The 11,251-nt window shown below is 46.6% G+C and overlaps 1 protein-coding gene across 1 annotated transcript in view; it reads right to left on the reverse strand.

Moving 5' to 3' along the window:
- The window catches only part of tmcc1a (transmembrane and coiled-coil domain family 1a), a 29,662-nt gene continuing 18,411 nt past the window's right edge, over nucleotides 1–11,251 (reverse strand). Inside the window, 4 exon segments of the mRNA XM_084015443.1 lie at nucleotides 1–1,888; nucleotides 2,997–3,132; nucleotides 5,794–6,491; nucleotides 7,109–7,366. Of these exon segments, the coding sequence (XP_083871569.1) occupies nucleotides 1,571–1,888; nucleotides 2,997–3,132; nucleotides 5,794–6,491; nucleotides 7,109–7,366 (1,410 nt within the window). The 3' untranslated portion in view covers nucleotides 1–1,570.

Here is an 11,251-nt window from a genome sequence, read left to right on the forward strand (position 1 = left end):
GACGGGTTACTGCAAGGTCAAGCTGAGGTCAAAGGTCACGTTCAGCTCGAGAGGAATCAAGTGATCAAATCAAATAAATTCCTCTGATTTCCCGAGTCGACTCTTTTTTTCTTCTCTCATGACTGGATGACCTTTTTCAAGTCTTTATCAAAAAAGTATTCCCCCCCCCTCCTCGAGCTTCAGCCCGACTTCTGTGTCATCTAGCGACGTGTGCTAAAGTGCAGCTGTACAGTTCAAATGATCTCACGTTCTGTCGGGGAAAGAAAGTCAGCTTCTCAGCAGGAAATGCACAATGGACTGTGTTTTCTCATGTGTGTCTGTGTGAGAGAGGATCTGAAGTTCATGCTCAGATTGTGAATTCTCCAATAGATTATTTGGATCAAGGTTCATCCTTAACATTCAGGTGAGACATTCGAGACATTTCTGAATAGAAGCAGCCTCCATTTCTTTCTTTCTTCCCTCCCCACCTCAGGGTGCTCAGGCGGACTAAGGTTTGGCACCGGGTGACAGCCAGCCGTGAGACGGCGTGCTTGTAGAAAAAAAAAGAAAAAGGGAAATAAAACGCGAGGAGAAAGTCCGATGATCCGACTTTTGCACTGTAGATATGGAGCAGCAGCGTTCCTGTTCCAGCTGACGGGGCTGGAGAAGCACCAGAGTCTCTCTGTGACCGCATCACATCAGACAATCATCCCGGATCATTCATTTTCACTCAGACAATAGTCTAGTATTTGTTTTACCTTTGCTTTGAAGCACAAAACTGGTTCCTACGTATTATTCCTCATCATGAAAAACACAGCATTGTTGACATGATGCAAATATGGCAGATGCTCAACAAATAACCGTGTTTTTGTGCCGTTTCCATGGCGAGTCTTTGTGTTACGATTCTCCCTTATTATAACACTTTATAAAAAAAAGAAAGAAAGAAAGAAAGAAGTCAAAGCAGGTGATTAGAAACGGTAAAAGGAAGCACAAAGTCTCGTTTGAGTCCTTGAAAACGCTCCGTGAGAACCAGAATTCATCACAGCAAGAAAAAAAGGAGCAACTCCGAGGAAGGAAGGAAGGTTCTTTTTCAGCCGTGGGTTCAAATCTTCACAGCTTCGGTGAGAGTCATCATTTTATTCATCGTGTCTCTACTCATTTGGACCGGGACCCCCTTTAGGTGCAGACCCCCAGAGTCCAGTTTCCTGACTAGAAGCTCCCCCGTCCTGTAGAGCGTGAGGAGCGTAATGCTACATGGTACTGAATAAAATAACAATACAAAATAATATTATTAGGAATAATAACATTATAATTGATTAAACTCTAAAAAAACAACAGTTCATTGCTGCGTTTGTGAGGAGACGGCAGCAACACGACAGTTCATTCTCAAAAATGTAAACAATCTAAAAAAAAAAAAAAAAACGACTTCACGCTCGTTTTTTTTTTTATTCCACTTTTTTCCGTGACTCCGTGTGGCGTTTGGGCCGGATCGTCCGACGCCGGCCGCTCTCACGACAAATCAGCCCCGCTGCGAGACGGGCAGTTTCTTTAAAGTTACATCACCTGGTGGTGTCGCCGTGGCAACGCGTCCTCAGCCCCCGGGGGACTGCAGGACGCGGTGCGTGTACCCGGAGAGGGCGTCCCAGTTCCTCCACAGGAAGGCGAGCAGCAGGAGGAGGAGGAGCGTGGAGAGGGAGCGCGAGCGCGTCTTCATCAGCGGCACCACGCAGTTGGCCACCGTGGAGACGAAGACGAGGAGGACAGCCATGAGGGCCAGCAGCACGTTGATGAACTTCCCCAGGAGGGTCCGCGCCGTGGCGTTCTCCAGACCCTCCAGCTGCACCACCTGCTGCTGCTGCTGCTGCAGCTCCATCTTGGAGATCCTGGTCTGACACGCCTCCAACGCCTCCTGCAGACGACACAGAAAACAGGTAGAAGTTTAGAGGACTAGAGGAACACAAGACTGCATTCAATTGAACTGTGTTTTAATGTTTTTGCTCTTTCGTGGTTGTAAATATGCTGCAAAAAAAGATTTTTTTAACAACCGTTTTGTTTTTTAATCAGAATTTTAGGACGCCTTTAAGATCTGGCTATTTACAGCAAACAACTGGTCTGTTAATCATGAACATCAACTAAATTAATAATGAGGACCTTTAATGTGAAATAAGCTCTTTTTAATCATCGATGACATAATTGCGTCACATCTCGATATATGACTTTAATGAAGGCGATAAATCGATAACAGTCTGATCGACGCCTCTGAACGTATTTGAAAAAGTAAATGACTGAGCAGATTTCACAGCGCTCTGCCGCCCTCTGCTGGCAGGGCAAAGAAATGCAGCCAAGGGGCGACTTGAACATGATAAAAAAATACACTTTAGAAGGAACTTTTAAAAATTAAGAAGGGGACGAGGAAACAGCAGATCCTCCGCCTCCACTTCCTGTTTACGGTGTCAAAACAGATGGCGAGATAACGGCCGGAGACACGCCGCGACCTTAAACTTGACCTCTAGTCACAGTGAGACTAATTAGCTTAATAAGTAATCAAGACAGTGAGTTAAAGAGGCTCCTCGGACGCCAGATAAGAATATTTACAGAAAGTACGTCAATAAAGAAAAATTAGTGGGCTAATTTGAATGATTGCAATTCTTTATGATAAAAGGGTGAAATGTGAAAACATTTTCTGTCATTTTTTAAATGTATTATTACTTTGTTTTGCTGTCATTTCTCTACAATCATGTAGTGATTGTGTAATACGATACATCAGAGGGGGTTTATCCTAAATAAACACAAACAAACCCATGAAATGATGTTTTAGAGGCTTATTGCTTCTGTAAATATCAGTATGATGAAGTGCTGGATTATGAAACGTCTTGTAATGACTCGACAGCTCGCTAATTAACTTTCAGCTTTGCCCTCCGAACACTCTGATCATCTCACGGCGGCTCGTTTGTACGACGGAGGGATTTGCGAAGCGAGTCTAAAGATGAAACTGGTCCTGGTTGTGGTTCTCGGACCTGAATGTCTCGGGCTCTCTCGTACGACTGGTAGGCGATCTTCTCCTCCATGCTCGCCAGCTCCTGCTTGAGGTTGAGGATCTCGTTCTGGTGCAGCTCCGTCAGGTCGTTGAGCTGCTCCTCCAGACGCTCACACCTGAGCACAGACGAAGACACACAGAGGATTTAGTGGAGAAACAACAACCTTAAGGCGTCTGACCACATGGCACCCCAACCTGACGGGATTAGGGCCAACGCTTACGCATCTGCTGATCCCACCGGCCAATCAGGAGAGAGTGGCAGCAAGAATGAGAAGCGGCCAATAGGGAGGCAGCCCAGCGGGAGGAGAGGGATCAACACTATATATACTTTATACTGCTGTTGGTTTTGGCAGCCGCATCCCATCGGATGAACAAGAATAGACGGCTAGAAATTAGGTCATTTCTATTCTGTTATTTATATATTTTATATTCTTGTTTTTATTTATTTTATTTGTTTTAATGTTTTTATAATAATTATTTTGTATATGTGTCTCCTTCCAATGCTTTTAATAGTTTATGTAAAGCACTATGAGTTGCCTTGTTGTTGAAAAGTGCTGAAATACAATCGTCTTATATTCGCCCTGATTATTTCTTGTAAAAAATTAAAATTAAATAAAATAAAAGTTGAAAATCACATTCTCCCAGAGCCCCGATGCGTTTAAAACCAAAATATACTAAATTATTATTCAAGAAATGTATGAAAACCAACAAGTATTCACGTTGGTGAAAATAACAGTTATATGCAGCTCCTGGATAATAATAATAAAAACAACTTCTAAGGCTATTCTTGGTTATGGAACGGATGGATCGTGTTTTTCTGAGTTTCTTTAAATCAGATTAACACTGAATATTTCTTCATTATTACTTTGAAGAATAAAAAAATTGAGTAAGGGGAAAATCCCATTCTCCCAGAGGCCCGAGGTTATGCATTTAAACCCAAATATACTCAAACCAACAAATATTCACAGAAGAAAAACTGCAAAATAATAGTTATTTGCAGCCCTGGATAATAATAATAATAATAAAAAAACATTTCAGGCTATTCTTGGATGTTGAACAGATGGATGACGTCCCAGAGGAGCCGTTTATCAACATGATTAGTTTATAAACGGCTGTAAAGAGTTCCTTAGAGGTCATTCTGTTCTGGTCGCTTTTATTTTGGTCTTAAAGGACGTTTTAGGGAGAAAAATGTTTCCTTAACTAAGTACGCTGCTCACCATATCTCCCCCTCCCGCCCATTGTCCTGCCCTCTTAATCCCCGTTGCCCTCTTTGTCGGGACATTCTGGAGGAATGTGAGCCTGTTTTGGTTTTTGTTACAGAACAACTCGACCAAAAACACAACGGAGGCCGAGACGAGAAAGACATGCAGAACCGGGACGGGAAGAACGTTTAAGATCGTTCTGCTGGTGCTGCCGTCTCAGAACAATACCAATAAATAAAAGGAGCTATTCATATTTTAATATACGGTTCAGTCTCAATCAGAGGTCTTCAGGCCAAGGACCCCAAGGCCTATAGAGACCTGGTGGAGGGACCCCCAAGGCCTATAGAGACCCGGTGGAGGGACCCCCAAGGCCTATAGAGACCCGATGGAGGGACCCCCAAGGCCTATAGAGACCCGATGGAGGGACCCCCAAGGCCTATAGAGACCCCCAAGGCCTATAGAGACCTGGTGGAGGGACCCCCAAGGCCTATAGAGACCCGGTGGAGGGACCCCCAAGGCCTATAGAGACCCGATGGAGGGACCCCCAAGGCCTATAGAGACCCGATGGAGGGACCCCCAAGGCCTATAGAGACCCCCAAGGCCTATAGAGACCCGATGGAGGGACCCCCAAGGCCTATAGAGACCCGGTGGAGGGACCCCCAAGGCCTATAGAGACCCGGTGGAGGGACCCCCAAGGCCTATAGAGACCCGGTGGAGGGACCCCCAAGGCCTATAGAGACCTGGTGGAGGGACCCCCAAGGCCTATAGAGACCCGATGGAGGGACCCCCAAGGCCTATAGAGACCCGATGGAGGGACCCCCAAGGCCTATAGAGACCCGATGGAGGGACCCCCAAGGCCTATAGAGACCCGATGGAGGGACCCCCAAGGCCTATAGAGACCCGGTGGAGGGACCCCCAAGGCCTATAGAGACCTGGTGGAGGGACCCCCAAGGCCTATAGAGACCCCCAAGGCCTATAGAGACCTGGTGGAGGGACCCCCAAGGCCTATAGAGACCCGGTGGAGGGAGCCCCAAGGCCTATAGAGACCCGATGGAGGGACCCCCAAGGCCTATAGAGACCCGGTGGAGAGACCCCCTATTACATATCATATAATGTTCCTTATTAAACCAATAATAATGTGTAGTGCAGTGCATAACAGTTCTTTATAATAATGGATGTATACGATGCTAAGACATTAAAATAGAGATTCATGTATTTATAGTAGTATTGTAATTCTATATTGGCTTTTCTACGTCACAATTTCACATTTATATGTGCTTATTAGATTGTTATATTCCTATTAATGTGGACATATTTGAAATTTTGGGAGAAAAGTTTGGTATCAGATCATGATGAAGATCTCTAAATGCTAGAAGATCAATCTGCATAATGAAGCCTGAGGTGGAACAGAAGAGCAGCACCTTCACCCGGGTGACACGTGGTCCGGGTCAATGTTTCCTTTTTATCTGATTAAAGCGCTCACAGTAAGAACGCGTGCCGCTGCTGACGACGCATCACGGCGATATGACCCGTCAGCGTTTCTGGTGCTTGACAGGAAGTGCCTCAGACTCGTACCTGAAGCGCTCCTCCTGCAGCGCCTGCATCACCACCGTGTAGTCCCTCTGGTAGTGGCTCTTCAGCCCGTCCAGGCCCTCCTCCAGCCGGGCCTGGCCCTCCCTCAGCTCCTGCATCTCCTGCAGCAGCATGTCCAGACCGGAGCTGTGGCTCCGCTCCAGCGTGTTGCCCTTGGAGCTGGGGGGACCGCCGGGGGCTCCCGTGGTGCTGTTGGCTCCCGCCGAGCCGGACGTGGCGCTCGAGCAGTCGTCCTCGCTGCCGTACCGCGGGCTCGGCTGCAGGTGATTCCCCGAGACGCCCAGCGAGCGGCTGCTGCCGGCTCCCGGCGTCACGCCTTCCTCGCCCGACGGCTCGTCCAGAGAGTCTTTGAGCGACGGGATGTTGTCGGCGCTGCCGAACTTGTGGCGGATCAGGGAGGCGATCTCCCGCGGCTTGGAGACGACGGCGCCGGCGGCGGAGTGCGTGGCGTGGGAGAAGCTGGAGAGGCCGCCCTTCACGCTGTCCACCACGCCCTCGCTGAAGCCCGTGACCTTGGCGCCGACGTCCTTCAGGCCCTGCTGCATGTCCCGCAGGACGTCCTTGGGCTGCCGCGGGATGCCGTTATGTTCCACCTCACGCAGCTTCCGGTGGTAGTGCTCCAGCTTCCTCTGCAGCTGCTGGATGGTCTGAGCCGACTTCTGGTTCTTCTTCTCAAACACCTGACGGCCACAGAGACGGGACTTCATTAGAGAGGGCACAAACACAGAGTCAGCCCGAAAATATTCAACATTTACACCCGGGGATTTCATTTCTCCTTGAAGTAAATACAGGGTTCTCCAAAGTCAAATTCAAGCACTTTTCAAGCATTTCAAGGTGCATTTGCATGCTTTTCCAGCACCTTCCAGCTGTGGTAAACACCATATTTGTATCAATCCAATGGTCAGTATTCAGTCTACTTATTCTGTCACTTGTTCATCACATTAAATGAGATGTTATTGTCCTCTAAACAACCAACATGATGTTTGGAGACAGCTTTTTACAGAAGGACCACAAATGAAAGGAAAACTAATTCCACTAACAGATCCACAGAAATATAATCACCAACTATTTTCATCATCTGTTCATCATCAAAAGTCATTTTTCATAAAGAAATGTCACAAAATGCTGTTTTCAGTCCCTCAGATATGGAGATCTTCTTTTCTCTGTTCTATCATAGATGTCATCACATACAACACACATTTCAAGACCTTTCAAGCACTTTATTCTAAATCCAAGCACTTTTCAAACACCACACTAAAATTACCAACCCTGTAACCAGTAAGAGCTTCATGTTTACCTGTTTGATGCGCGTGCTCTGCTGTTTATCTGCATTGTGGGCCAGCTTGAGGTACTCGGCCACGTTGTCGTCCCTCGCCGTCTGCTCGATCTTGATCTGCTCCGTGAGCTTGAGGATTTTCTGCTGCAGCTGGGCGATCGCCAGCTTCGTGCGCTGAGGGTCCGGCGTGGCGTCCTCAGCTCCCGGGAACGAGCAGTCGGCCCCGCAGGAAACCGCCAGGGGGGTCTGGCCGAGACCGCTCACCTCCAGCCGGTCGATCTGAGAGAGGAAGGATTGGAGGGGTAGGTCAAGGGTCAGAGGAGGATGGGGGAAGAAAAATCTTAATTTTGCTGACACACTTCAAAAAAAGAAGAGACTTCTGCATTTGCAGCCGGTCACCAGGAAAGAGGGCACAACGAGGCGATTAGAGAGGCTACTGGCAGTCAGTTTACCAGAAGAGGAAGAAGCGATATTCATTTACAAAGAAAGGAAAACGAATCCGTGATTGTTCCCAGAGTGAATCCACAGAACCGCATGAAGAGCATCGGTTTAGAACCTCTGGTTTGGTTTGTTCAGGGAGCGGCGAGCTGTGCCGTGCACAGAAGTGACAGGATATTAGATATTTGGTCATAGTTTCACAGATTAAGACATATTTGCCTTTGTTGTTTCCTGATTTTGTCAGTAGGCCACAAAGCAGCAACAGAAACTAAATAAAAACCTAAATATAAATAATGAATAAATAATACAAATATATATTTTGTAATAATTATAAAAATAATCAAGAATACATAAATAATAAAAAGTAATTATAAAAATGATAAAGGATAAATAAAAAAATACATTTACTAATAATTATTATAACAAATAATAAAGGATATATTAATAATAAAAATAAAAACCAAAACTCAGTTGGTGTTTTCCTGAACCAACTCTATCTGAGGAGATGATGGACCTTGTTGCACCTTCATGTGGATGTGATTCATTTCCTCAGACCTCAAAACATCTCCTCACAGCTGATCATGCACAGAGACCACAAGAAGCCCCAGAGGGACCGGGACCGGGACCAGGATCTGAGTCAGAGTCCAGCCCCGATCACCCATCACTCACTGCCATTATAACAGCCATAACAGGACAAACCCGCGAGCACCGGGAGGCTCACCTGCACGCGCGCCCACGTGACTAATCGATGACAGCAAGCACAGTCACAACACAAACCGCAGAGCACCCCGGGAAGAAAAAACACACACTTCCGGTCTCTTTAAACAATGTTAAACAAAGCTGAGGTTAAAAAAAAAAATCGCCTTTTTTTTATTATCAGAACTCTTCCGTCACTCACGCGACCTCGCCACGGGCGCGCGCAAAAAAGCTGAAATAATTCGCCGTCTCACCTTCCCATTGGTCAAACGGAGGAACTGTTCCCAGTGCATTCTGACGGCAGCAGCGCTTCATCCGTCCGACCCGACTCGCCGCCGCTTGTTGTGAAAGTTGAAGCGCACCTGAGACTCAGTAGACCGGGCGGAAGCCACGCCCCCTTCCTCCTCCCCCTCCGCCTCACAGCTGAGCGATGACATCATCCTCTGACAGACAGACAGCCCGTCTATCTGCCTCAGCGGCAGCAGAAAATAGCTCTGCAGTCAGTCTTTCGTTTGACTGGAATAGAGTCACCGAGGCTATTCCCAGAATAATAATAATAATAATAATAATAATAATAATAATAATAATAATAATAATAACACACTTAATAACCACTATTACTAACCAACTCTCTGTGTTAGAAGTAAAAGTTTTTTCTTATGTGAAGGGTGTCGGTCTGAAGGGAAGGAGGAGACGTCCAAAGAACAGCCTTATAAATGAGAATATACTTCCGCTCCATAAGTATTCAGAAGAAAATGTTAGTTTTTTCAGATTCAAGACTGTACGTTTAAGATTATGTGACAAGATCGCAGAATTGTTCGAACCAGAGTGTCGACTAACGGGGCAGAAAACGAGACGGATTCCTCTGAAGCAGCAGTCCGGTAAGAATAGAGGAAACCACCAAGTTATTGGTTAAAGAAACTGTTAGTTTAGCATCTAAAACGTGTCCACAACTTCCTGTTTCAGTGTTAAACCAATGAATTCTTCTATTTCAAATACAAATGTGAATTACACTATTGAAGGAAAGGAAGAAAAAGCATCAATATATCTAATATAATATGCTACGTACACGTAAATGCACCAAATCACACTCCAGGGTGGTTTCCATGGTAACATCTCCTAACAATAAACCGATGAATGAACCTCACGGGAAAGACAGCAAACACTCTCCCATCGGTATGCGTGTTTCAAACACATCGGAGAGAATAACACGTTAAATGATTCCAGGCGAGGAAGTGAAATCCGATAATCGAGTTAAACGAGAGGCTACAGGTCCGACGGAGAGTCTGGGCCCCGACGTGAGACTGTAACTCCCTGTCTCTCTCTCTGTCTGTCTGTCTGTCTCTCTCTCCACCGGCCAATAGAGGAGCTCTGGAGGGGAAGAAAAACCAGTCTGACATCTTTCTCTCTCTCTCTCTCACTCTCACACACACACACACACACACACACACACACACACACACACACACTCTCTCTCTCTCTCTCTCTCTCACACACACACACACACACACACACACACACACACACACACACACACACACACACACACACACACACACACACACACACACACACACACACACACACACACACACACACACACACACACACACACACACACACACACACGGCTAAGGGCACATTCCTTTGAGTCGAGGGGAGTTTTGGAAAGTCCTCTACATTATTATGCAATGAAATCAGGTTATTTTGGTTCTATGTTGATTGAACGTTCAGCAGCGTTTAATAGAAGATGACCCACATCCATGACTCAACCTGACACACACACACACACGTGTGTTAAGTACAGTAAGTCTTAATCGCGGTCGAATCCTCTTGACGGGGCGATCGAATGAATCAGAGAACGAGAACGGCCAGCTGGACCGGAGGTGACCCGGTCCAGCTGGTCTATAAACACTGTATTAACAGCTTCACGGGGCTCTATAGGGCCGCCGTACGGAGGGTAAATGTGGAGATTCTTTAACTGAATGATGTGAATAATCATAAGTGTGTGCCGTCTGACTGGAGCGACAGATAAAGACGGCAAAGGAGGAGTCAGCTGAAGCCTTTGGACCGGAGGACCCGGCATCACGCAGCAGAAAGAGCTTTCAGATGCTGCGATAAGGATCTGGCACCAAATCAACACGATCTAAAAAAAAAAACAACACACAGCTTTTCAGTCCGGTGGTTTGAGTCCCTCGTTGACTCGGAGTTCCAGTCCACAAAGTGTCGGATCGATGAGGAACGGTGGAGTTTTTCTGCAGACTAATCACGCGTGTAATTAAAAGATGAAGCTGAAGGATTGAAGGCTAATGTGGCCTAATAAGGGAAGCTCAGCGAGTGTTTAGTAATTGGGGAAGCTGCCTGATCCATCTCTGATTAGACGTTATCAGTGAGGAAGATAAAAGGGTCTTCCCCCCCCGCCCTCTGGCTGCTTGCATACACACTCCACCCCTTAAAAACTAAACCTGGGGTCCCGCCTGCTTGTGCAACAGCTCCTGATCCACGTAAAGCTAGTTAGAGCAACCCTGACTTACCTCCGATCCTCCGGAGAAAAGCCTCAACAGACCTACGTCCTATACGTCTCACAAACGGGGCATTTAGAAAGCATTACCCGGGCTAACGTTGTTAGATATGCATCACGCATAATTAGATAGACGAGCGCCACGAGGTCATCTCGGACTGGGCGGCTGAAATACCCGACACTTAGATGATAGAGCAGAAACGGGGCCGATGCGGTCATACAAGACCCTTTTTTGGGGCGTTCAGACCCCCAGGGTTAAACCTCCTCTTGGTCCCGTTTCCAGGTCTGTGTATTTAGGTGAGTCCAGGTCCAGTAAACGTGGAGATGTGATAACCACAGAGCGGAGTCAGGGCGAGTGGACTTTGAACCGCATTTCCATCCTCGACTGCTGCTTATCGTTGAACTGTAGCCTCAATGAATTCAGCTTTACACTCTCATACATAGATGTATTAAATACTGGACTATTTCAAGACAGGGACAATGCACAATAGGACAAAGTTGCCGTTGCT

Source organism: Eutrigla gurnardus (assembly GCF_963514095.1).
Source record: "Eutrigla gurnardus genome assembly, chromosome: 8".
Taxonomy (NCBI): domain Eukaryota; kingdom Metazoa; phylum Chordata; class Actinopteri; order Perciformes; family Triglidae; genus Eutrigla; species Eutrigla gurnardus.